Raw genomic sequence first — 25,227 nt, forward strand, 5'->3', positions numbered from 1 at the left:
AAAAAAAATGACACCATAAAAAAAAGAATAAAGTACTACAAAAATTTTTAAAGCCCGAAATCTATCAGAAAAAGTCATTTTGGTTCACAGCCTAAATAAAAAGTTCAATTTTGTCGAGTAGTGTAATTTCAATAAATCATTGTGCTGATCCTCTCCAACTATGCGCCTGGTTATTGCCGAATTAGGGCTATTGTAACCGCGACGTGCATCTACGCGTCCCTACCGCCCATGTAGTATATTTGTAAAAATGTATGTAATTCGGTTGGCATTGGCAGCATGAGCCTACATTATGGTACACTTATCCTTTAATTTTAAATTTGGAATTTTATGGTTGACCATTTTCCTCAGAAGATATTGTTGACTATTTCTGTTGCTCCGAATGCGAATGTACTTCAGGAAGATGTTTGAATCTGAATCCGTGCCGATGAGCAAGCTTTTCAATGGTTCCGGTGGTGTTTCAATTTGATGTAGTTGCACTTTTCCTGATACGCAACACATACCATTTGACTCATACTTATAGTTGAGCGCGTGACAATGGGGACATTCTTTGTCCACCAATCAGCACCAATCAACACTTTCTAATATCGGAATATTCAATATCCGTATGCATATGCGAATGCGAAACGAAGGAACGAAACGGATGTAAATACTCTTTATACTTGTTGGCGTTGTCGGTAATTTTCTGTAATATTGTCCATAATGTAGCAGTGCCCACGTCTCCGTTCCAATTAGCTGTTCTCATCACACAATAACCTAGGTTATATTTTAGCATTTTTATCTTGCTGCCAAAAACAAACATACAAATAAACGCAGGTTAATGTGGAATGCGATGGAATTGTTTTTTTTAGCTCGCGCCACCGAAGCGGAACAAACTGGACAACCGTAGATTGCTCTGGAATGGCTGGAAGTCTAGAAGGAGCAGCAGAAATAAAAGGAATAATCTGGAAAATTGCGAGCAGACTTGTAAATAGAGCTGCTTAAATTTGCAATGGAGTGCAAAGAATTAATTCAGTGAAACTTGTTGAAATTTCACAATTTGCACAAAATCGTTGTTATTGTCATTAGCTGTATTTTGATGGACATGAGATGTGCTCAGTGTGAAATCGGTGTTTTTGAGACTGGGTGTTGTATTTAAAAGTGCGCAGTAAATACTGAAAAGTATTAGTATTTTTTTCAATATATTTACAGTCTGGAATGAACGGTATCTTTTAACGTAAAGCCACGTGTTGAGCTCGTTTCTATTTCAGGCGGGATTTGAACTTCACATAAAACTTGATTAAAATTAAAATTGTATTTAGTTTTTCTAATATAGAATGGATGTAATATCTTGCGGCTGGTTTAGTGAAATTCAGGCCGAGTTATGGCCTGGACAGGCATTTTCTTTAAAAGTAAAAAATGTCATTCATAAAGAAAAGTCCAAATTCCAAGATATTCACATAATTGAAACGTGAGTTATACACATGTACATACATATGTAAAATATCCATACTTACCATTCTACACGTAAAGTTTAAAATCTGTAGTGGCGCCAATCTTGCAACATGCTGTTGCATAGCAGAAAGAGGGAATCCAATATTCTAATCATATCACAATTTAGCAATTTTTTAGTTGTAAATTTATTGAAAGGATGTACGAAGTATGCGAGGTTGCTAACACCGGCTAGCCAAAAATACGAACAATTCTATTCTAACGCTGCAGACGTAGATGTTTCAACTTATATCCTGTTAAGGGCTTTAAATACATGATTACATATTCAAATTTATATGCATATTTTTGAGTCACCAAAAAAACTTTAAAGTACAGACTGCTGTACACACATATGTACATATGTAGTCGGATTGTATAATAAATATTAGCGATTAAAGTATGCCTGTAACAGCATAGTCATCTCAAGATGGAAATAAAAAAGATGGATTTGTTATATGTACATTCGGGTGGCGGTTATTTTCGAAAATTCTGAATTTCTAAGCTCTTGGGGTCTTAAAATGTTCCTTTTGTTATTAAACAATAAATTAAAAAGTGGTATACGATTAGAGGTGCAGACTTGAGGTCACAGTTAAAAAAATACGATATTTTGGTTGTATGGCAGCTGTACCTTATATTACTCCGATCGAAATGATTAAGAATATGAGAATATCAGGGGTGCCACAGAAATCACTAGTGAAATTGGAAACCGCGCAGAGGATTTCCGCCATACCACAAAATTCTGAGCGATTTCATTTTTCTTAGCATTGTCACAAACCAAATTCGAACTAAGGCTAGGGCTGACATCTTTCAAGATTCAATTCGAATAGGGTTCATTTTGCAGTTTTATTGGTTTTATCATATCAAAACAATTGCTTTTTCTTTTATGATATAAAATAATTGATTTTTCAAAGGCAACTCTAGCAGTTCTCTGGCAACTCTCCGTGCTGTTCAAACAAAACGGACATCTGAATTTTACGGTAAACTTTTTTTTTTTTTTTACGTTGTCTGGACGTTGATATGCAATGACTGCACCATCAAGTGGCCCATGCGACACCAAGCCGAAGCCTGTTACGCGCGGAACCCAGGCAGAAACGCAGCCCTCCTCCCGCCCAACCGACCGAGGGGCGCTGCCGCATGACGCGCGACGCGTGTTACCGAACCGATCGCGAGCATGCAGGAAAGATAGGTGTTAGACTAAAATTCGAGGAAAATTAGAGCTAAACACAACTCAAAGAGCTAAGCATGCAAAGATAGCTAAAAAATATAACTAATTACGGGAAAGGTATGTTAGTATTAGTGATTTAAGAAGAGGAAGGGAATTAGTAGTTGATATTATGTGGTAAAGGGAATTGAAGTCCGAGCAAAGTACCCTAAATGGTTCGTGCAAGGAATAATTCTATCTACAAAGCGGAAGGAAAAGAGGAATGAAGTTTCTAGTAGATCTAATAGGAATCGTAAAGCTTATGCGGCTCAACAAGTCAGGGCTATCTACATCACCCTTGATCAGGTTGTGCATAAAAATCACACCAAGCATTTTTCTACGACTAACTAAGGTTGGAAGGTTTATTAAAAGCAATCTACGAGGATAAGATGGCAGTCTCACACCTGCATCCCAGTTAAGGCCACGCAGAGCAAAAAGTAAAAAGTTTTTCTGGACTGATTCTATACGGTCCTGGTGTACTTTGTACTGGGGGCACCATACACAAGAGCCGTATTCTAAAATCGGACGAACAAGCGAGATATAGAGAGTCTTCGTTATATAGGGGTCGTCAAATTCCTTTGACCACCTCTTTATAAACCCAAGCACACCCATGGCCTTATTTACCATGGTAGAAATGTGTTCAGAAAACTTCAACTTTGGGTCTAATTTAACACCAAGATCATCAACCAAGGTAATTCTCTCAAGAGAACCACCGCAGAGGCTATAAGGAGGCAAAAGGGGGCTTGAGCGATGAAATGTCATTACTTTGCATTTCGAGGCATTTAGGTGTAACATATTTGCACAACACCATGATTGAAAGTTATTGAGATCTGATTGCAAGCGAGAGTGAAATGAAATGTCCTTATACTGGACACAAAGTTTAACATCATCCGCATACATGAGTACTCGAGAGTTTGTTAATACTGAAGGCAGATCATTAATAAAGAGTGTGAATAGTAGGGGGCCTAGATGGCTGCCCTGTGGTACTCCAGAAGTAACCTTAACAGGTGAAGAGAAGGAGTTTTTGAAGAGGACTCTTTGAGACCGAGAACGAAGGTAGCTAGAAATCCATCTCAAAAGATTAGGCGGAAACCCTAAAGGGTCAAGTTTTTGTGCTAGAAGGGAATGGTTTACAGAATCGAATGCTTTACTGAAAGCAGTTTAAATGACATCCGTCTGCAAGTTACCTTGAAAGCCTTTAATGATAAAAGAGGTAAACTCTAATAAATTTGTGGTTATTGATCGTCGCCTTATAAATCCGTGCTGGGACGGAGATATAAGTGATTTGCAGAGATGTTGCAAGTGCGGAGTTAAAATTTTTTCAAACATTTTAGGAATAGCGGATAACTTAGATATACCTCTATAATTATTTGCACCAGACTTGCTACCTTTCTTATGGAGCGGAATAATAAAAGATTCCTTCCAGATGGGGGGAAGCATGAAGAGTTAATGGATAGGGTGAATAGTTTAAGCAAGGGTCCACACAGAGCGTCGGCACAGTACCTAAGTACACAGCCGGGAACTCCGTCGGGACCTGGTGAAAACACCGGCTTAACTAGTCGAAGATCATGAAGCAGTGAGCTTTCATTTAACAAGGGGCTGAAGATGCCATTCGACCTTGGTAAACTGTATGGATACGGCTGACCAGAGTAGCTTTCATGAGAATAGGTTGTTTGGAAAAATTTGGCAAAAAGATCGGCAATTGCCTGATCATTGTTTGCTGACATATTGAGAAAAGATAACGAGGATGGATGTACGGACGTTCTACGCTTACTATTTACGAAGCTGTAAAACTGTTTAGGGTCCTGTGAAAATCGTATCCTGCATCGAGATAGGTAAACTTAATTAAAATGCTTTTACCGAGACTGTTGGCCATCGAAGAGCTACGGAGGCAACATATTCGAATACAAACCTTGCAGCTCAGGCTTCTGAGATGCGCATCGGACTCGTTTTCGCGTTCAGACGATACGTATGTGGTTTTTGTGATTATCTTCACAAACTACTGCTAATTTAGTTCGTTACAATTACCTGTTTTAGGTATAATGATCGCTATGCTTCTATTTGTGCTGCCATGGGTCTGCACTTAGCCGAACAGGGTTTTTTGACATAAATGCAATGGCAATAATATGTAGAAATGGTTTGTTAGTTCTGTTTTGGCATGCCACCTGGTATAACTACAAATTTTGTATTTGTATTTATTTATTTAATACGGTTCAACTATGAGCAGTTAAACTAACAAATTATAACGTAATATGAAAAGGACAAGAACATGGATTATCAGACTATGGATATTATCTTGACCCAATAGGACTAATTTATTGGCAAAATAGCCGCTATGGTCCAGCTCACAGCAAGTTGTGGTCAGGAAATAGCCTATAGCCTATTAAGTTAAGATAATTAATTTAAGTTATTTGTTAACAAAGATTTTACCTTAATAGAACTAGTGTCGAAGGAAAACAGATGGAAGAAGGTATTGTAGTTACGGCAAACGCTATGGAAAGATTCATGGTCAGAGTAATTAGAAAGACAGAGTTGAAGATGAAGCGGAAAGTAATGCCTAGTCGGGCGGGAAGTGACAGAAATGCTAATAAGGCTACTAAGGGCAGTGGAATCAACCTCACCAGCGAGAAGTTTTTGAAGAAAAAGCACTCCATGGCAAATCCTACGGCTTTCAAGAGAGCAGATATCGAGGAGCCGGAGCCTACTCTCATAAGAAGGAAGATGTCTAGAGGGGTCCCAATTAAGGCCACGAAGTGCAAAAAGGATAAACTGTTTTTGAACCGACTCAATCATATCCTGATATTTTTGATAATGCGGAGACCAAACGCAGGAACCGTATTCAAGGATAGGTCGGATAAGGGATACATATAAAAGTTTAGTGGTATAGGGGTCGGTGAGCTCCTTAGACCATCTTTTGATAAAGCCCAGGACGCCTCTGGCTTTATTCGAAATAGTGGATATGTGTGAGTTATAACACAGATTAAGTACAAAGATAATTCCCAAGTCAGTAATGGACAGTTATGGATATTATAGTCAAAGAGGTAAGGCTTTTTGCGATGGAATGTCATGACGTTACATTTGGAAATGTTAAGGGGAAGAATGTTTATTAAGCACCAGTTGTTGAAGGCGTCAATATCAGATTAGAGACATAACGGGGGCATGGCGTCGCTATAGGAGAAACATAACTTCACACCGTCCGCATACATAAGTACTCGGGAATGAGTTAAGACTTGGGGAAGATCATTGATGAAAAAATTAAACAACAGAGGGCCAAGATGGCTACCTGGAGGTACCCCCGACGATACAGAAACAGGCTTAGAAAGAGAGTTATTAAAACAGACACGCTGAGATCGACTACAAAGGTATGCCTTAATCCAGAAAAGAAGTTTAGGCGGAAGCCCTAGGAGAGATAATTTATGGATAAGCAGATTATGATTTACTGAATAAAAGGCTTTACTAAAGTCAGTATAGACTACGTCAGTTTGCGACTGCTTAGCGAAATCCTCATGCACGAAAGTGGAGAATTCCAGGAGGCTAGACGAAATAGACCGACGTTTTACAAATCCATGCTGCGATTCAGAGAATAATGAACAACAAAAGTGTTGGAGCTGGAAAGTAATTATTTTTTCGAAGAGTTTGGGAATGGCGGATAAATTGGATCCCACGGTAATTAGAAACATCCGATTTAGAGCCCTTTTTATGAATGGGAATAATATATGACTCTTTCCAGACAGTGGGAAAATCGCCGAGCTCGAGAGATAGGTTAAACAGTTTAAGGAGGGGCACGCAGAGAGAATCTGCACAAAGTTTAAGGACAGCACTAGGAACCATATCGGGGACGGTAGAAAAAGAAAATTTACATGACTTTACATTAATTAAGAGGTCATTATAGTCGATGAAGGGGGGATAGATACAGTTAGAACTATTCATGTGGAAAGGATAAGATTGATTGGGACGAAGTATGTCAGAAGAAGCCAGAATAGAGGGATGGTTATTAGAGGGAACTGAGTAGCAGAGTTGAAAAAATGAAAAAAAAAACATTACAATCGTTATCAGCCTGGCTGCCGTTAAAAGAAAAAGATGACGGAAATTGGGAAGATCTTTGCTTAGGATCATGCTTAAAGCTAAGTCTACATTTGGACAGGTAGTCATTATAACATGTTTTATTAAATAAAAGAAAATTTCCCCTTAGCGATTGAATACCTAGAGAGGTCAGATTGCGAACCAGTTCTTTTGAGCCTTTTATACAAGCGAGATTTAATCTTCCGAAGGTTTAGCAAACGCGGGGTGAACCAAATAGGGCCACTAACATGATGCGAAGGTGAAATTAAAGGTACATAGGTATTAAAGACATTAAACAAGGAACAATAAAATGCATTTGTAGCCGGATCAATTTCATGAAAGTCTTCGAGAAATGACCAATCAATCTGAGAAAGTGCAAGATTCAGGCACGTAAAATCTGCTTTCCTGAAGCCAAATTAGACGGTGGCTTAACGGGAGTTTTGATGGGATCCGAGGAGGGCACCTGCAAGAAATTTCAAGTGTGGGATGATAAGGATCTTGTGGGAAAGATAGAGGAGACCCTCTGCAGACCATGGTATTCGATATGTCGGAAGAAAACACGAGACCAAGAAGTCTACCCAAGTTATTGGATATAGCATTGACCTGACCCAGCGATGTATCCGACAATGAATCAACAAAATCATGCTGAATAGATGGGAACATCAGGTTAGAGTCAACAGAAGGAGACCATGAGATATTAGGTAGGTTAAAGTCGCCAAGGACTATAAGACGATCAGAGTCATTAAGTTGGGACGAAACAGACTGAAGATGGGAAACGTGAAGTATATAAGTGGAGAATTCGGAGGACGGCGGAATGTAAGATCAGGATATAAAGAGCTTAGAAGAGGGCCAGCAAAGCTTAACAACAATAATTTCAATGTTATTAAGCCCTTCGACATGAACGATTTGGGAAGCTATGGTCGAACGAACAGCAATCAGGACTCCGCCACCACGAGATGGACGATCATACCTATATATGTTAAATTTGTCAATGAGAATCTCGGAGTCATAAATAGAGGAGTTGAGCCAGGTTTCGAAAAAAGCGATTACATCAGTCTCAAAAGATGCACTGTCAGTATATAGCTTGTTAAGCTTACTGCCCAAGCCCCGAGCATTCTGATAGGTTATCTTAAGGGAAAGAGGCAAAATTAGTTTTTTGAGGCCGGGGGTAAAGCTGCCGGAGATGGAGTTGGACGGACAGAAGTTAAAGCAGTCGGAGATGGAGTTGGAAGGACACCCACTCGTCGTTCCGGGCTAGAGGGACGATTGGTAAACACATGACAGATAGTATGTCTACAATGGCTACAAATTTTCACAATTTGCACAAAAAGTATGGACACGTTTGACGTAAAGGAAGTATTACTGCAATGAGCTATTTTTATACCCGTACTCAAAAAAGAGTGTGTAATGTGTGTAACGCAGAGAAGAAAACGTTTCCGACCCCATAAAGTATATATATTCTTGATCAGCATCAATAGCCGAGTCGATATAGCCATGTCTGTCTGTCCGTCTGTCTGTCTGTCCGTCTGTCCGTCTCGATGAGCGCCTCGGTCTCAGAGACTATAAAAGCTAGAGAAACCAAATTTTGTTTCCACACTCATGTGATATCACACTGCTACAAGTGTATTTCAAAATTTCGCCCTGCCCCCTTCCGCCCCCACAAAGGACGAAAATCTGTGGCAGGCACATTTTTAAAGATACGATAAAACTAAAAACGCAGTATCGTAGAGAATGCTCATATCTACCGGACTGCCGAATCTGAATCAGATCGGATCATAATTATAGCCAGAATGAAGAAATTAATTTTCAGTTGCTTCCCCTGCTCCCTCCTGAAACGACAACGCAACTCATTTTCTTTCTCGCTCGCACACTCTGCCGCGTTCAGTGCGCGAGCAACCCCTAGCGGAGGAGATGTAGAATATAAATGGTACATGTAAAATCTACATGTTAGATGTAGAATAGACATTGTATATGTAGATGTAGATAGCAGATGTAGCAAAAAAATGTAAAATGTAAAATTTATTTTTTAATTCTAAAATTCTAAAAAATCATATGCTCAAAAATGTATATACTGACTGAGTACGGGTATAAGTAGAGTCGCGTCCCCAGAAGCGACTCGCACGTTCCTTCTCGTTTGTAATGCTTAATTAAAGAAAACCAGAATGCTTTCAATAAAATTAATATTAAATATCTTGCTCCGAATTCGGCTTAAAAAAGGTGGCATTACTATTTTAACTTCGAATGTCCGAATCGCCATAGGTGGCCACCTCGGGCTGCAGCGGATTGAGTGCGGAATCGTTAAGTGAAAATTCAGTCAGCGGATTGAATAGTGATTTACTAAAATACTTATTTTATTAACTTAACATGTATAATGTTAAATTATTTGGATGAGGGTCAATCACCAATTGAACAACCTTTATGGGAAAGTAAGATTCGAATCATTTTAGGTGTGTTTTATGGGTGTATTTAATCAAATCGCTGGAGAAATTGTGAGCGATTTTGATTCCGCTGAAAAATTGGTGTGTGGCACGGCGGAATGGAATTGAGGTGATTTTCCAGCGGAAGTGATTTCTGTGGCACCCCTGTATAACTCTTCTTCAAATATTTCAGCTCGATTGGGTTATATTTAAGCCAAAAAAAAATAGTTAAAGCACAGCCGCTCCCTGATATTTCATGCATTTGTGACTTCTCTAGTCGGTGGTTTTCGCAAATAATATACTTTTTTCCGACCAGAACGGTCAAAATATTGTTTTAACTATTCCAATAGGGCTAAAACTTATTATTAAAACTATTAAACTATTATTTCATAACAAAAGGAACATTTTAAGACCCTGAGATCTTTGAAATTCAGAATTTTCGAAAGTAAGCGCAGACCTAATGTACATGCTTAATTATGAATACTGATGTTTAGTTATTAAATCACTAGCTCTATCCTAGTGGTAAGGTACTTGCGAAAAACCCCATATCCTTTCTGCCTCCTCTGATTAGCGTGTTTTCACATTTTTCTTAGAGATAAATAAATTCAAACATGTGTATGTAGAAACAGCAAACAACAGTACCTTCCGACCGGGGTTCTGTTATATTCTGATCTTTTGGTTTTTAAAATTATAGTATTTTTTTTTCTGTTTTCAGTGAAACATATGGGAAGTGCTTAATATTAGATGGAATAATACAATGTACGTCCAGAGATGAATTTTCGTACCAGGAAATGATAGCCTTTCTACCTCTTTTTTCTCATCGGAATCCCAAGAAAGTATTGATTGTTGGCGGCGGTGATGGTGGCGTGGCGCGTGAAGTTGTAAAACATCCCTTGGTTGAGGAAGTACATCAAATAGAAATAGACGAGCGCGTTGTGGAGCTTTCAAAACAACATTTACCTTCAATGGCATGCGGCTTCAAGAGCGAAAAGGTAAAGCTCACTATTGGCGATGGTTTTGAGTACATGATCAAACATAAAAATGAATTTGATGTCATTATAACGGATAGCTCGGATCCAATTGGTCCAGCAGTAAGCCTGTTTAATGAAAGCTATTATAATTTAATGAAACATGCTTTAAAAGAAGATGGAATCGTGTGCTCGCAAGGAGGTAGCTTTTGGCTAGACTTAAGTTATATAAAAAAAACAATGGCGGGTTGCAAAGAGCACTTCCCAAAAGTTTCCTATGCAATAACTTCAGTTCCGTCTTATCCATGTGGTCATATAGGATTTGTTATAGGTTCTTTAAACAAGAATCAAAAGTTCATTAACTCTGTAAATGAAATAGAAAATTTTGATATCGAAGCTTTGAATTTAAAGTACTATTCTCCGGAAGTACATGATGCAGCATTTGCATTGCCACGCTGGGTACAGAAAAGCTTAATGTCGGACCTAAATTAAATTTTAACTAATAGTCAAAATGTTAATTCCTTATTTCTAATGTTATGTATAAATACAAGTTGAAATTTTCCCAAAAAAATTGTCAATTATTTACTATCGGAAGTGCAACGGTGTATAGAGTTTCGCTGGAGGGGTTCTCCGTATTCCCCGAAAAATCCGAATGATCTCGGATTGATCTCAGCCATCATGTTTTGAGTTCTGGTGAACGCGTATGATGCATACTTTATTATCGCAACGTCGTTAATATAATCGGCTCAGAACCTATCGATATTGGCTTCGAAGATTCGCGACTCGCTCCACGAAACAGGCACGTAAATTTGGCATATTTTTTCGTAAAATCGAAGAATTTAGCTATTTTTATGATTTGTTTATTTATTTTCTTCGCGATTAAGTGTGTCCTCGAATCAATACGTCAACTATCGAAATAAGCCCTTTCGCCACCACAAAAGACGAACATCTGTGGCATCTAAAATTTTAAAGATATGAAAAATCAAAACGAGAAGTAACGCGTGAGTCGCTTCTTTGGACGCGACTATACTTTTATACCAGAGGTCGGCAGCGTCGTATGCCCTGTTCATAATAAAAAATTTCGGGCAGCGCAGTTTGCACACGTACAGCGTAAAGACTTCGTGTGGTTTCGTTATTCTGCGCTGTTGACGTAGCGGCAGAGAAAATTCTGCCTCACTGACGTAGCGGCAGAGAAACATGCTTCGGGCCATGCACAAGCGGCTTCTTATTCTGCTCACTTGCCTCAGCGGCAGAGAAGCATTCGTGTGCCCTATGCACAATTACTCGGCTTTTGCAGCGGCGGAGAATAAGTCACGTATTTGACTTCGTGTCTTTTGTCTTCGCACACAAACGCACCAAAAAAATGTGTGAGTCTGTGTGCCGACCCCTGTTTTATACCCGTACTCAGTCAGTATATAAATTTCTGTCTTACATTTTTTGCTACATCTGTTATCTACATCTACAATGCATATTCTACATATAAAGTATAGGATGTACATCTACTATTTAGATTATACATCTTAGCCAGAGGGCGCTCGCGTACATAACGAGGCAGAGTGTGCGAGCGAGAAAGAAAATGAGTAACGCGATCTCTGGCTGGAGGAGGTGGGGGAAGCAACTGAAAATGAATTTCTTTATTCTGGCTATAATTATGATCCGATCTGATTCAGATTCGGCAATCTGGTAGATATGGTAATTTTCTACGATACTGCGTAGTCTTAGCGTATCTTTAAAATTGTGCCTGCCACAGATTTTCGTCCTTTGAGGGGGCGGAAGGGGGTGGGGCGAAATTTTGAAATACACTTGTAGCAGTGTGATATCACATGAGTCTGGAAACAAAATTTGTTTCCTCTAGCTTTTATAGTCTCTGAGATCCAGGCGGAAAACAAGACGGACAGACAGACATGAATCTATCGACTCGGCTATTGATGCTGATCAAGAATATATATACTTTATGGGGTCGGAAACGTTTCCTTCTCTGCGTTACACACATCCACTTTTACCACAAATCTAATATACCCCTTAACTCTTTTTGAGTACGGGTATAATTAACAGATAAAACAAAATGTTTTTGGATACCTAAATCAAAAGAAACTTATTAAGAGACCTACACATTCTTAACTTTTATTTCGTCTTACCTTTGAGAACCAAATAGAACCATGTAACACATTAATTTAACTAACAACGCACACTGTAATCACTGAATCCACTTACCTGACTAAAAAACTGAAAAAAAAACTTTTAAAAGAATAAACATTGTTTGGTTACGCAGCCAAATAATCAGTAGATCATAGTCAGTGGTACAGCAGTAGAGAAAATATCTATTATTGTTCAGCATTTCTACTGCCCACTGCTTAACTTTGTCATCTACATACATATGTACATATTCATGCTCCCGCACGGCAGCAGCCTATGCCGCCGTCCTCTCGCGTCTTCAACTCACACCTTTCTTTCTATCGCCTTTCGCTATTACTCTCTCGCTTGCATTAGGGCACGGGCAATTCGGCCCGCCTGCCCTTTGAATTAGTCTTGATCTTGCAATCACTGCGCATCGTCTTGGAATCGAGCTATTCAATCCGACACCGTCTTGAACCGACCCCCGCGTCTTCAAGCTGACCCCGTCTTGAATCCAGCTAACTATCTTTTCGACTCTGTATCGCTTATTTACTTCACCACAATAAACTGTGAATATATATATTGAACAATCATCGCCTTTTTAATAATATCGCAATACAACTCTACTGAAGAAGCTCAGTAGCTCAACATTTGGTGACCCCGACGTGATATAAACAATTAAATCACAAAAACAATAAAACTTGTCGTTCGTTGAATTCGCATTAAGCCACGGGCTTTCGGTATTCGGTTGTGCACAAGCAACAAAAACGGTGCTCGCGTCGTCTGCTTTGCGATCTGCTTGCGGTTCTTGCTGCATTTATTGCAAGCGTTCGCTCTTCTTTGCGGTCATCTTCCCGCTAGAAACGTTTTCTAGCGCCTGCTGCCGAAATGGGTGCGAGGAACGACGGTGCAGTGACCGCTGCTGGAAACAGTGTGGCTTTCCTAAAGCGGAAGGCACCAGCGTTATTTCAACGGATGAAGCAGCTAGAAGTTGTCTTGGAGAACGCTTCCCTATTTGACCACTTCATGCTCGTTGGCAGGCTGAAGCAAATCGAGGAGCTGCACGGCACTTTTAAAACCGTGCACAGTGAACTCGAGAAGCTGGACTGCGACGAGATTGGGAGTGAACTCGCCGATGACTTTGAAGAGCTGTTTGTGACGCTCACTGGGATCATTCTCTCAGAGATCACTAAGCGGTCCACTTCCGTAGCTCCGCATCCTGCGTTTGGTCAGGAAATCACACCGGCCCCATTCCAAGTGGATTCGTGCGCGATTTTGGAGCCAATTGGACTGATCGACAGAAGTCAATGCCAATCGAAGCATCTGTTTATTGTTCCGGCTGTTCATGGTGGAGCAGGGGACGATGAATCCTATTCGAAGTTAGATGGCGTCCTCGATTGCATCAACACAGGTGGACTTGCGTCGGATCAGGTTCCTGCTCAGGCTACGACCTCGCTTACATACCTTTAAGCATTGTGGATTCCCTGCAAACGCCCCGTTCCGGCCGATGTTCATCTGAACGAGCCCCCGCTCTCTGCTGGCGGACGTAATTCTGGGCATCGCGCTGGACCTCGAGCTGTGCTGGGCCCAAGACCATCCCCACATTGCCCTATTGGGGGGAGAGCAGAAATTGCTAATCCCTCAGTCTTAATTTCAGAGAGCCATGCTAATCTGGACACATCACTTCCAGTGCCTGGTTTGAATGCGCTATTCTTCTTCGCCTCTTCTTCTGTCGCCGAGCCTCACATTACATGGCTCAACTTCAACCGAATGGGTGCCGGACAACGCGTTGCTTCCATGCATCGAATCTACAGGTCTCGATGGAAGGAAGAACGGCCCCATCAACAACAAGCTTTGCCTGCTGAACCCTGTATGCTGTTGAAAAGGGATGTTAAAGACCCGTGCTCTTCAACGGGGGGAGTATGTTTGGTTACGCAGCCAAATAATCAGTAGATCATAGTCAGTGGTGCAGCAGTAGAGAAAATATCTATTATTGTTCAGCATTTCTACTGCCCACTGCTTAACTTTGTCATCTACATACATATGTACATATTCATGCTCCCGCACGGCAGCAGCCTATGCCGCCGTTCTCTCGCGTCTTCAACTCACACCTTTTTTTCTATCGCCTTTCGCTATTACTCTCTCGATCTGTCGCTCTCTCGCTCGCATTAGGGCACGGGCAATTCGCCCGCCTGCCCTTTGAATTAGTCTGGATCTAGCAACCACTGCACATCGTCTTGGAATCGAGCTATTCAATCCGACACCGTCTTGTACCGACCCCCGCGTCTACAATCTGACCCCGTCTTGAATCCAGCTAACTCTCCAACCGACTCGTCATCAATCTAACTTGAACCTTTCGCTATCTCTTTGACTCTGTATCGCCTTTATACTGTTTACAACAATAAACCATATTTAATCTAAACGACCATCGTCTCGTTAATAAACATATAGCAATACTACGCTAGTGAAAAAGCTCGCTAGCTGAACAAACATCTAAATCAGGGGTGCTTACGGCAGAACCACTCACCAATACTCCCAAACAAAAACACAAATACGAATAAGGGAACAGTGCAATCTCGAAGAAAAGACAACAACAAAATCATAACAAAAGTCGGTAACACCAATCAGAGAAGAGACAAAACCGTTTTTTGCTGTACGGATCGCATACACACAAAGATGTTTGCATGTGTTGGGCTTTCGGTATGCTGGTACACAGCACAAACTGTGTATGCACACAAGAATTGGTTTCCTATGCTGAGGCCAATTACTAAAACAAAAGGGCTCGCAGGGCAATGGGCCTGGGCATCGCTGATCTAAACAGACGCTCAACTAAAAAAATCACAGCTGCTCACAACAAAAGAATGAACCAATTAATCGGTTTTTTTTTCACTCAAACAACAACAACCAAAATCCATATTCTAATGATCCCGTGATTTCATCTATTAGACATTGGAGATTTTAATATAAGTCGGCACATTGTTATTAAACAGAAATGTTAAGTTTATTAGATAAACCTTCCATTGTGGAAGACTATTAAAAAAAATGTTGTTTGCATATTTTTTAAAGCAGGGGGCCCCCTGCTTACTCGTTTCGCTCGTTCGCCAAGTCTTTTATAGATCTTTATTAAAAAGTTATTATACCTGTACTACCTGCAGAGAAGGAAACGTTTCCGACCCCATAAGGTATATATATTCTTGATCAGCATCAATAGCCGAGTCGATATAGCCAGAAGAAGAAGAAGATGTAGAATTCAAATAGTAGATGTATGTACAACCTACATTTTATTTGTAGAATATGCATTTTAGATGTAGATAACAGATATAGCAATAAATTTAAAATGTTTTAAAATTCTACATAAATCATAAGCTCATATATTTAAATACTGACTGAGTACGTACGAGTATAAAAGTAGAGTCGCGAATCACACGTTCCTTTTCGTTTTTGTTTTGTACTTGTATCATTTCATTCATATCAATAAAAAAAACATAATCTCGTATAATTGGAAACATTTAATAATGAAGAATTCACATCAGCAAATGTAGCCATGTCGCTGCCTTTATTCACATACTTGTAAATATATTTGATAAATTGCACTGAAATGCAGACCTCAACATTAGTGTGAATGTTTTGCTCAGCAGAGGAAAATATAGTACTACCCATCGACTGTCAATGTCTACGTTATTGGTTTTTATCATGAATGGTTGTACACAATTATCAATATTTCTTTTTCAACGCTTTGTAAATTTTCCATATTTTATGCGAGGCGGTAAGCGATTCATATCACCGTATGGGCCATGAATCATGTTTGTGGTAATTATATCAGTAGACGGATCTAAAATTTCCGCGGAAATTACACTATCTAAACTTTGTAATGAATCTCATTAAAGACTTCAAATTTTGTTTGATGAATAATTTAAATAATTCACTGTGCTGATTAAGTAGTTCGTCCACCTTTCCAACTATGCGCCTGGCTTTTGCCGAATTAAGGCTATTGTAACCGCAACGTGCATCTACGCGATTGGCTAGTGCGCGATTTATGTCCTTACCACCCATGAAGTATATTTTTAAAAACGTATGTGCTTCGGTTGGCGTTGGCAGCAGTGTTTCGATTTGAGGTTGTTGCACTTTTCCGGATGCGCAACACATTCCATTTGACTCATATTTATATTTGATCGCGTGATAATTGGGACATTCTTTGTCCCTAGCACCAATCAACACTTTCTAATATCGGAATATTCAATATCTGTATACGAATGCGAGACGAAGGAACGTCTCCGTTCCAATTATCTTTGTTCATTTCGTACCTCTACTTATTAGGTTAGGTTAGGTTAAGGCTTTAGTTGGAGAGAGATGGGCAAATCCCCCCACCCCAACTCACTTGGTCCTTCTAGAGGACCGTTGTGACGCCGCATGGGCGTGTACCCTTCTCCCCTACACCGTGGTGAGCAATCTGATTGCGGAGTTAAGGGGAGTCCCATCCGGTGGCTTGGATGTATTTGGACAATATTCATGGTCTGATTTCGGACAGGTCCAAAATGTCGGTGAGGAAAGGAGCCCCAAGGAACCGTAGCCTACGGTTTCCCAGGGCCTGACAGTGACAGAAGAAGTGGGGGACCGACTCCTCATCGACTCCTGGCTAGTTCGTCGGCAGCATCATTCCCGTGAATATCGCTGTGTCCGGGGACCCATATTAGGGAGAGATCTTAATGCTCTGCGGTCTCATTAAGAGACCTACGGCATATTTTGACAGTCGTTGAGTTCGACGGTATTGAGCAAAGTGCTCTGAGAGCTGCTTGGCTGTATGAGAAGACACACACTGAGTGTCTGTCTCAAGAAAGTTTGGAGACGATAGAGATAGCATCGTTTATTGCTTCAACCACCGCTTGGAACACACTACAGTGATACGGGAGTCTGAAACAATGACTAATGTTGAGCTCGTTACAGTAGACGGCACCACCCGGCCGTGTGGGTAACTTTGAGCCATCAGTGTATATGTGGATCGCATTTCTGGGTCCTGGTTCGCCCTTCTCCCAGTCCTCCCTGAGTGGGATTGATACCTGGAAGGGCGTCGAGAGGTGATCACTCGGTATACAGTAATCTGTCCCCTCCGATAGTTGCGGGAGTCTCGTCAAGATTCCCGAGTGTCCAAACGTGGATTCTTTCCAGAGTTTGGATTCTCTCATTCTGAGAGCGAAAAGAGTTGCCACCTTTTTCCCCATGAGTTCTACAGGGAGAAGGTACAACATGGTATCTAGGGCTTCGATTGGGGTTGTGCGTATTCCGCCCGTTATGCATAGCTCTGCTATGCGTTGGACACGGCTGAGTTTGCTAAGACCATTTTTCTTGTCCAGTGCTGGCTACCATACAACCACTCCGTACATTAGGATTGGTCGTATGATGGCGGTATATAGCCGCCGGACTATATACGGGGTCATTCCCCATTTGAGTCCGATGGTTTTTCTGCAGGTATAGAGCGCCACAGTGGCCTTCTTTACCCTACCTCAATGCTCAGTTTCCAATCGAGCTTCCTATCGAGGATCAGACCAAGATACGTGGCATTATTTCTAAAAACTAGCGCTTCCCCACACAGTTTTGGGGGAGTCAGTGTCGGGATCTTGTACTTCCTGGTGAAGAGTACTAATTCCGTTTTAGACGGATTAACACCTAGTCCGCATTTGTCTGCCCATTGGAACAGTTTCATGAGAGTGCTTGTCATGCACTCGCACAGCGTCTGTGGAAATTTCCCAGTGAATGCTATGGTAACATTATCAGCGTACGCCACCACGTGACATCCACCCCCCTCTATCACTCGCAGCAGTTCATTTACCGCTACGTTCCATAGGAGGAGCGAGAGGACTCCGCCCTGCGGCGTACCTCTGCTGACAACCTGGTGGAAGTTGACGTCCCCAGTGAGGCCTCAACGGTCCTGCATCGAAGCATCTGATCGATGAGACTCACCGTCCGGGAATCAGTCCCCAGGTCCGTCAGTGCACCCGTGATGTCGGTCGGGATGATGTTGTTAAAAGCCCCTTCTATGTCAAGAAAGGCCACCAGTGTGTATTTCTTGCAGTTAAGGCACAATTCAATGATCGATGTGATCGCGTGTAGGGCCGTTCCATCGTCTTTAAAAGAAAGGACGAAAGACTTATTGGTCTGAAATCTTTGGGGGCAGTGTGCGAGGGTTTACCTGCCCTGGGTATAAAAACGACTTTGATCTGAAGCCATGTGTCTGGGATTTGTCCGTGAGAGAAAATTCTCTCGTAACTCTGTTTGAGCCAAATTATGGCCCTTTATCCGGCGTGAATCAGTTGGGGTGAGATGATGCCATCTGTTCCCGCAGACTTGTATGGCTTAAAGCTTTTAATTGCCCAGAATATGTTCTCCTCACTTAGCAGGTTAGAATGGATCTTGAGGCAACAGAAGGAGGTGCGCTGTAGTTTGGTCTGTTTACAACGCAGCCTGGCAAGTGTGTGTTGAGGAGAAGCGATTCATTGCTGGGCGTCGTCCATGACTGATCGGCTCTCTTCAGGTAACCCAAGGTTGGGGTCGACTTCGATAGTACTTTGCGCAAGCGTGAAGCTTCGGAGTTACTTTCGATTTCACTGCAGAACTTACGCCATGAGGTGCTTTTGGCTTTCCTAGGTTCCTTGTTATAGGCTCTGTTGAAGAGTCTCCAGGAGACTTTACGGAGTTCCCTCAGTTTCGGAGTCCATCATTCAGACTTCTTCCGGCCCCTAGATTTACTAGGTGGACAGGATTTGTCGAGCGCCGCATTCCAGGCGCTAAGGGAGAATACGGCCCAGGTGGTCTGAGTAACGAGTCCAGTTTGTCCGCCTGAGGTTCCGAAATTGGACTGGGCTCGGTATGTTTCCACGCACCTGTGGTCCGAGAAGGAGTGTTCTTTAAGGACCCTCCCGGATACTCTGTTATTCTGTATCGTGTGAAAGGCAAGTGTGAGGTCCAGGACCTCCTCGCGATTTTTAATAATAAAGGTGGGATCGTTCCCCCGGTTTAATATGACCATCTGAGTGGTCAGTATATAGCTGAAAAGGGACTCACTCCGTTCATTGGTGTCTGTGCTTCCGCACTGACTGTGGTGTGCGTTGGCGTCGCATCCCACAATTAGGCCGATGTCCTTGGCCTCGCAGTCTGCGATGAGAGCTCTTAGGGGCGCGAGCATCTTGGCCGGCGATGGCTTTCACCGTGCCTTGATGCCATCCGGCGTCCCCACATTTATACGGTGGCCCGCCATTCTCCGCGAGCTCCTCCAGAAATCTGTCCTGGAGCTCTGCATCGATCAGATGCCATTTGTCCCGAGGGACATTACCGTCCTTGGCGCCCCTATCCAGGACGCCAATTAGGGTCTTACCCCTCGCCACCTCCGCAAAACGATCTGTTCGCAGGATGGTTTTTCGGCCTTTTGGCTTGCTGGGCGTGGCCTGGCTGTTGAGCAGGATCATCCGCTGAGCGCTGCCGCTTGGTCGAGGCTTTGGCTTCGCCTTTTCCAGCTTTGGCTGCCTGGAAATTCGGGATAATTGAGCTGGCCCAAAGCCTCTGCTCCTTCCCTTTCACCGACGACCTGAAGTCGGGTCGTTGTTCGACAGGATGAAAGCAGCGCTGATCGTAGGCTTTAAACAGCAATATGATCGGCTCTTGGCCATGAACACTCAGTTCAGCAGTTTCCAGCTGCTTTCCGAGGCGCAAGAAGTCTACTCCGCGGGACTTGCAAGTGCCGACTGCCTCATGTCCGCCGGCATCTGAAAAACTTTCTCCGACCACTCCTTTAGTGCAGCAGTTGATTACGTTTGCTACTCCAAGGGCAACGATCGCTGCTGGTGATGCAGATTCGGGAGCCGAATGCGTCACTTCGGAGAGTATGCAGTTAGAAATGTCTGTAGAGTCCGTGTCCATCAAGTCCGCACCCTTAACTATCCCCTCAGTTTCGCTCCCACCAGCTAATAGATGTCCAGGACCACCGGATACTGCCATCACAGGTACTAGGCCTGTGGTGCCAGAACCACTGGTAGGAGTCCCACCAAAGCGACAAGTTTTTGTCTCGCGGTTAGCCCCTGACCTCACATCCAATGATGTGACCACTTTTATACAAAGCAAAATAAAAGCCGTCGGCTTAAAGGTGGAAAAATTTAACTTTTCTTACGCCAGGGAGATATCTTCCTTCAAGATAAGCGTCTCCCCAACTCAATTTGAAACCATTTGTTCCGCCAAGTTTTGGCCAGAGCATTTGGTGGTTAAAGAGTTTAAGGCTAAGAAATAGAATAGGCCCCCCATTACTCTTCCTAGCATTCAGACCAGTGCTCCATCTCCATCCTCATCATCCACCTCTACTTCCACCCATCCAAAAAACTAACTTCCTCTCTTGTAGTTACCTACCAGAATGCTAGAGGCTTGCGTAGTAAGCTCAGCACTCTTTTCCTTGAGAGTCTCGCATTCTCATCCCACGTTATTGTGTTGACCGAGACCTGGTTAAAGCCGGACATCCTTAGTTCCGAAGTTTTGGCAGGTCGGTACACAATTTTTAGAAATGACCATTTGTCTCGACGTGGACTCCTTATTGCAGTGGACTCAAACTTCACATCGGAACATTTCATGGTCCAGGTTCAGCAAGACCTGGAATTCCTGTGCGTAAAACTGATTCTCCCAGGCTTTTCCATTTTCATTACTTGCTCGTATATTCCACCTTCCTCGGATATCTTAATATACGAGCATCACCTGTCCGCTTTAAAAACAGTTTCTTCCTCGCTATCAGATAAAGACCATATGATAGTTCTTGGTGATTTCAATTTGCCAGGTACTGTTTGGTCTTCGGTAAACGAGTCTAATAACCTTGTGCCCATGTCACGACATGACTTTATCGACGGCTTGCTAGACCTATCCCTGTCTCAAGTCAACCATGTGAAAAATTCCTTGGGTCGATTGCTTGATCTGTGCTTTGTCTCGGATCCGACCATAGCGTTGTTAACCCGAGCCCTACCGCTCAGTATACCTGAAGACTCCTACCATCCTACATTCGAAGTGTCAGTCGATATTGGCCCTAGTGTATTGGATCGAATGGGTAGGCTATCTGAACGTGTCCGCTGCTTTCGTAAAGCCGAGTTTACGAAGCTTAATAACCTTATTAGGGATTTTGATTGGTCCGCTCTGTACTTGTGCACTGACGTTATGAAAGGCACAAACATTTTTTACAATGTACTTGACACATTTTTTGATTCTTGTGTCCCACTTTCTTGTCCGGTTAGATCTGGAAAGCCTCCTTGGTTTACCAGAGTTATCCAGTCTAAAAAATTTAAAATCAAGACTTTATAAAAAATTTCGAGAAGTTGGTTCTTCCTCTTCTCTTTCTCCATATGTAATAGCTCGGTCAAATTTCTCCGTTCTTAACGCTCAATGCTATAAAAACTGCCTATCTCGATGCAGGATACGATTTTCACAGGACCCTAAACAGTTTTACAGCTTCGTAAATAGTAAGCGTAGAACGTCCGCACATCCATCCTCGTTATCTTTTCTCAATATGTCAGCAAACAATGATCAGGCAATTGCCGATCTTTTTGCCAAATTTTTCCAAACAACCTATTCTCATGAAAGCTACTCTGGTCAGCCGTATCCATACAGTTTACCAAGGTCGAATGGCATCTTCAGCCCCTTGTTAAATGAAAGCTCACTGCTTCATGATCTTCGACTAGTTAAGCCGGTGTTTTCACCAGGTCCCGACGGAGTTCCCGGCTGTGTACTTAGGTACTGTGCCGACGCTCTGTGTGGACCCTTGCTTAAACTATTCACCCTATCCATTAACTCTTCATGCTTCCCCCCCATCTGGAAGGAATCTTTTATTATTCCGCTCCATAAGAAAGGTAGCAAGTCTGGTGCAAATAATTATAGAGGTATATCTAAGTTATCCGCTATTCCTAAAATGTTTGAAAAAATTTTAACTCCGCACTTGCAACATCTCTGCAAATCACTTATATCTCCGTCCCAGCACGGATTTATAAGGCGACGATCAATAACCACAAATTTATTAGAGTTTACCTCTTTTATCATTAAAGGCTTTCAAGGTAACTTGCAGACGGATGTCATTTAAACTGCTTTCAGTAAAGCATTCGATTCTGTAAACCATTCCCTTCTAGCACAAAAACTTGACCCTTTAGGGTTTCCGCCTAATCTTTTGAGATGGATTTCTAGCTACCTTCGTTCTCGGTCTCAAAGAGTCCTCTTCAAAAACTCCTTCTCTTCACCTGTTAAGGTTACTTCTGGAGTACCACAGGGCAGCCATCTAGGCCCCCTACTATTCACACTCTTTATTAATGATCTGCCTTCAGTATTAACAAACTCTCGAGTACTCATGTATGCGGATGATGTTAAACTTTGTGTCCAGTATAAGGACATTTCATTTCACTCTCGCTTGCAATCCGATCTCAATAACTTTCAATCATGGTGTTGTGCAAATATGTTACACCTAAATGCCTCGAAATGCAAAGTAATGACATTTCATCGCTCCAGCCCCCTTTTGCCTCCTTATAGCCTCTGCGGTGGTTCTCTTGAGAGAATTACCTTGGTTGATGATCTTGGTGTTAAATTAGACCCAAAGTTAAAGTTTTCTGAACACATTTCTACCATGGTAAATAAGGCCATGGGTGTGCTTGGGTTTATAAAGAGGTGGTCAAAGGACCCCTATATAACGAAGACTCTCTACATCTCGCTTGTTCGTCCGATTTTAGAGTACGGCTCTTGTGTATGGTGCCCCCAGTACAATGTACACCAGGACCGTATAGAATCAGTCCAGAAAAACTTTTTACTTTTTGCTCTGCGTGGCCTTAACTGGGATGCAGGTGTTAGACTGCCATCTTGCTTTGCTTTTAATAAACCTTCCAACCTTAGCTAGTCGTAGAAAAATGCTTGGTGTGATTTTTATGCACAACCTGATCAAGGGTGACGTAGATAGCCCTGACTTGTTGAGCCGCATAAACTTTACGATTCCTATTAGATCTACTAGAAACTTCATTCCTCTTTTCCTTCCGCTTTGTAGATCGAATTATTCCTTGCACGAACCATTTAGGGTACTTTGCTCGGACTTCAATTCCCTCTACCACATAATATCAACTACTAATTCCCTTCCTCTTCTTAAATCACTAATACTAACATACCTTTCCCGTAATTAGTTATATTTCTTAGCTATCTTTGCATGTTTAGCTCTTTGAGTTGTGTTTAGCTCTAATTTTCCTCGAATTTTCGTCTAACACCTATCTTTCCTACATGCTCGCGATCGGTTCGGTAACACGCGTCGCGCGTCATGCGGCAGCGCCCCTCGGTCGGTTGGGCGGGAGGAGGGCTGCGTTTCTGCCTGGGTTCCGCGCGTAACAGGCTTCGGCTTGGTGTCGCATGGGCCACTTGATGGTGCAGTCATTGTATATCAACGTCCAGACATATGTCGCATGAATGTTGCATTATTTATTCGAAATTAATATTCAGTTGTTTCCCCCGCCCCATCCTGCCGGCGACCACGCTACTCATTCTTTTTCTCGCTCGCACACTCAGCCTCGTTCAGTGCGCGAGCAACCCCTAGCGGAGGAGATGTAGAATCTAAATGGTACATCTATAATCTACATGTTAGATGTATAATATACATAGTAGATGTGTTATCTACATCTATGTAGAAAAAATGTAAATTTTTTTTTGTTAATTATAAAATTCTAAAAAATCATAACCTCAAAAGTGTATATACTGACTGAGTACGGGTATAAGTAGAGTCGCGTCCCCAGAAGCGTCCCCCACTTTCCTTCTCGTTTTAATTAGATCGCTGGATCAATAGTGCGCGATTCCGAAACAGCGTTAAAATCGGTGTGTGGCGCCGCGGAATGAAATTGAGGAGAAATTCTATCCGTTAATCCATTTGTTTATTCTATATTAAAAATATATTAGCATAAAATGATATACAAACAAACATTTCTTCTAATATTGTTAAGCAAGCTTATAAAAAAACTGTCATAATACTCAAAAAGAGTGTAAAAGGTACGTGAGCTCAAAAGACGAAAATGAAAACAGATAATTTAAAACTGGTTTCGGGAGCTAAGAAATGAAAAAGCATACAATCATGTTTTACACTATACACACATTTGCGTAGCTATGTTGCTGTCGGTCGGCCCGTGTCAAATCATGAGCCGAAAATTACGTTAAAAAAATTAAAATGTTGAATCAAGTTAATTTGTTTTCCATTTTCGGAAAGTTAACAGTTGCGTCAGTTTCTGATTCATGTGCGTCTATTCGAAATATTCGTTTGCTTTTGCTCATTTTTGGGATTTTCTGCCTATCAGCGCAACTATCACCACTAATAACAACAAAAAATTGTAGATCAAAAATCAAATTTTGGCGCTAAAAATGTATGATTGTGCAAAAAGGTGAAAATATACATAAAGTCATTAAATAAAATACTTGAAACTGATTGTATTATTATCATATGAAATTTTTCTGACCCCCTGATGCCATTAAGACACTGCTGGAGACGAACTTCGGTGGTTTTCATAATTTGAAGAAGAACTCCCACAAACTCTACAATGAAATGTCTGAAAATAATATTTAAATATGAGAATCAATTCTTTTTCGTCCATTTTCCTGACGTCTTGCTTAATTCTGTTGATTTTCAAAAATTTGTGTATCTTTCCTTGTCATCAAACACCCAAATCCAAATTCAAGACGCAATGTAAGACGCTTCCAATGTAAACGCCTTTTCTGCTTCATTGCGTCTATGCCGATATCGATAGCAGACGCGCCCAGTGTAAAAAGGCTATTATATAACCGAGACTTTCGTATAATTGATCTTTTTAAATTGTGAGTGATTTTGATTCCGCTGAAAAATCAGAGTGTGTCACCGCGGAATGGAATTGAGGTGATTTTCCAGGGGAAGTGATTTCCGTGGCCTTGTGAAAAAATGTTTAGTCATTTGTAGTTCTACCAGGTGGCATCGCTTCAAAATGCCAGAACTAAC

At 41.7% G+C, this 25,227-nt stretch overlaps 1 protein-coding gene across 1 annotated transcript; it reads left to right on the forward strand.

The window, feature by feature from the left end:
* Positions 1 to 1,204: 1,204 nt before the first annotated feature.
* On the forward strand, positions 1,205 to 10,686 carry LOC111074662 (spermidine synthase). Its single transcript, XM_022367543.1, has 2 exons — positions 1,205 to 1,447; positions 9,863 to 10,686. The coding sequence occupies exons 1-2, from the start codon at positions 1,314 to 1,316 to the stop codon at positions 10,605 to 10,607; spliced, it is 879 nt and encodes a 292-aa protein (XP_022223235.1). The 5' UTR covers positions 1,205 to 1,313; the 3' UTR covers positions 10,608 to 10,686.
* The last annotated feature ends 14,541 nt before the right edge of the window (positions 10,687 to 25,227 follow it).

The sequence above is a fragment of the Drosophila obscura genome, unplaced genomic scaffold (genome assembly GCF_018151105.1).
Source record: "Drosophila obscura isolate BZ-5 IFL unplaced genomic scaffold, ASM1815110v1 contig_194, whole genome shotgun sequence".
In the NCBI taxonomy this organism is placed as follows: Eukaryota; Metazoa; Arthropoda; class Insecta; order Diptera; family Drosophilidae; genus Drosophila; species Drosophila obscura.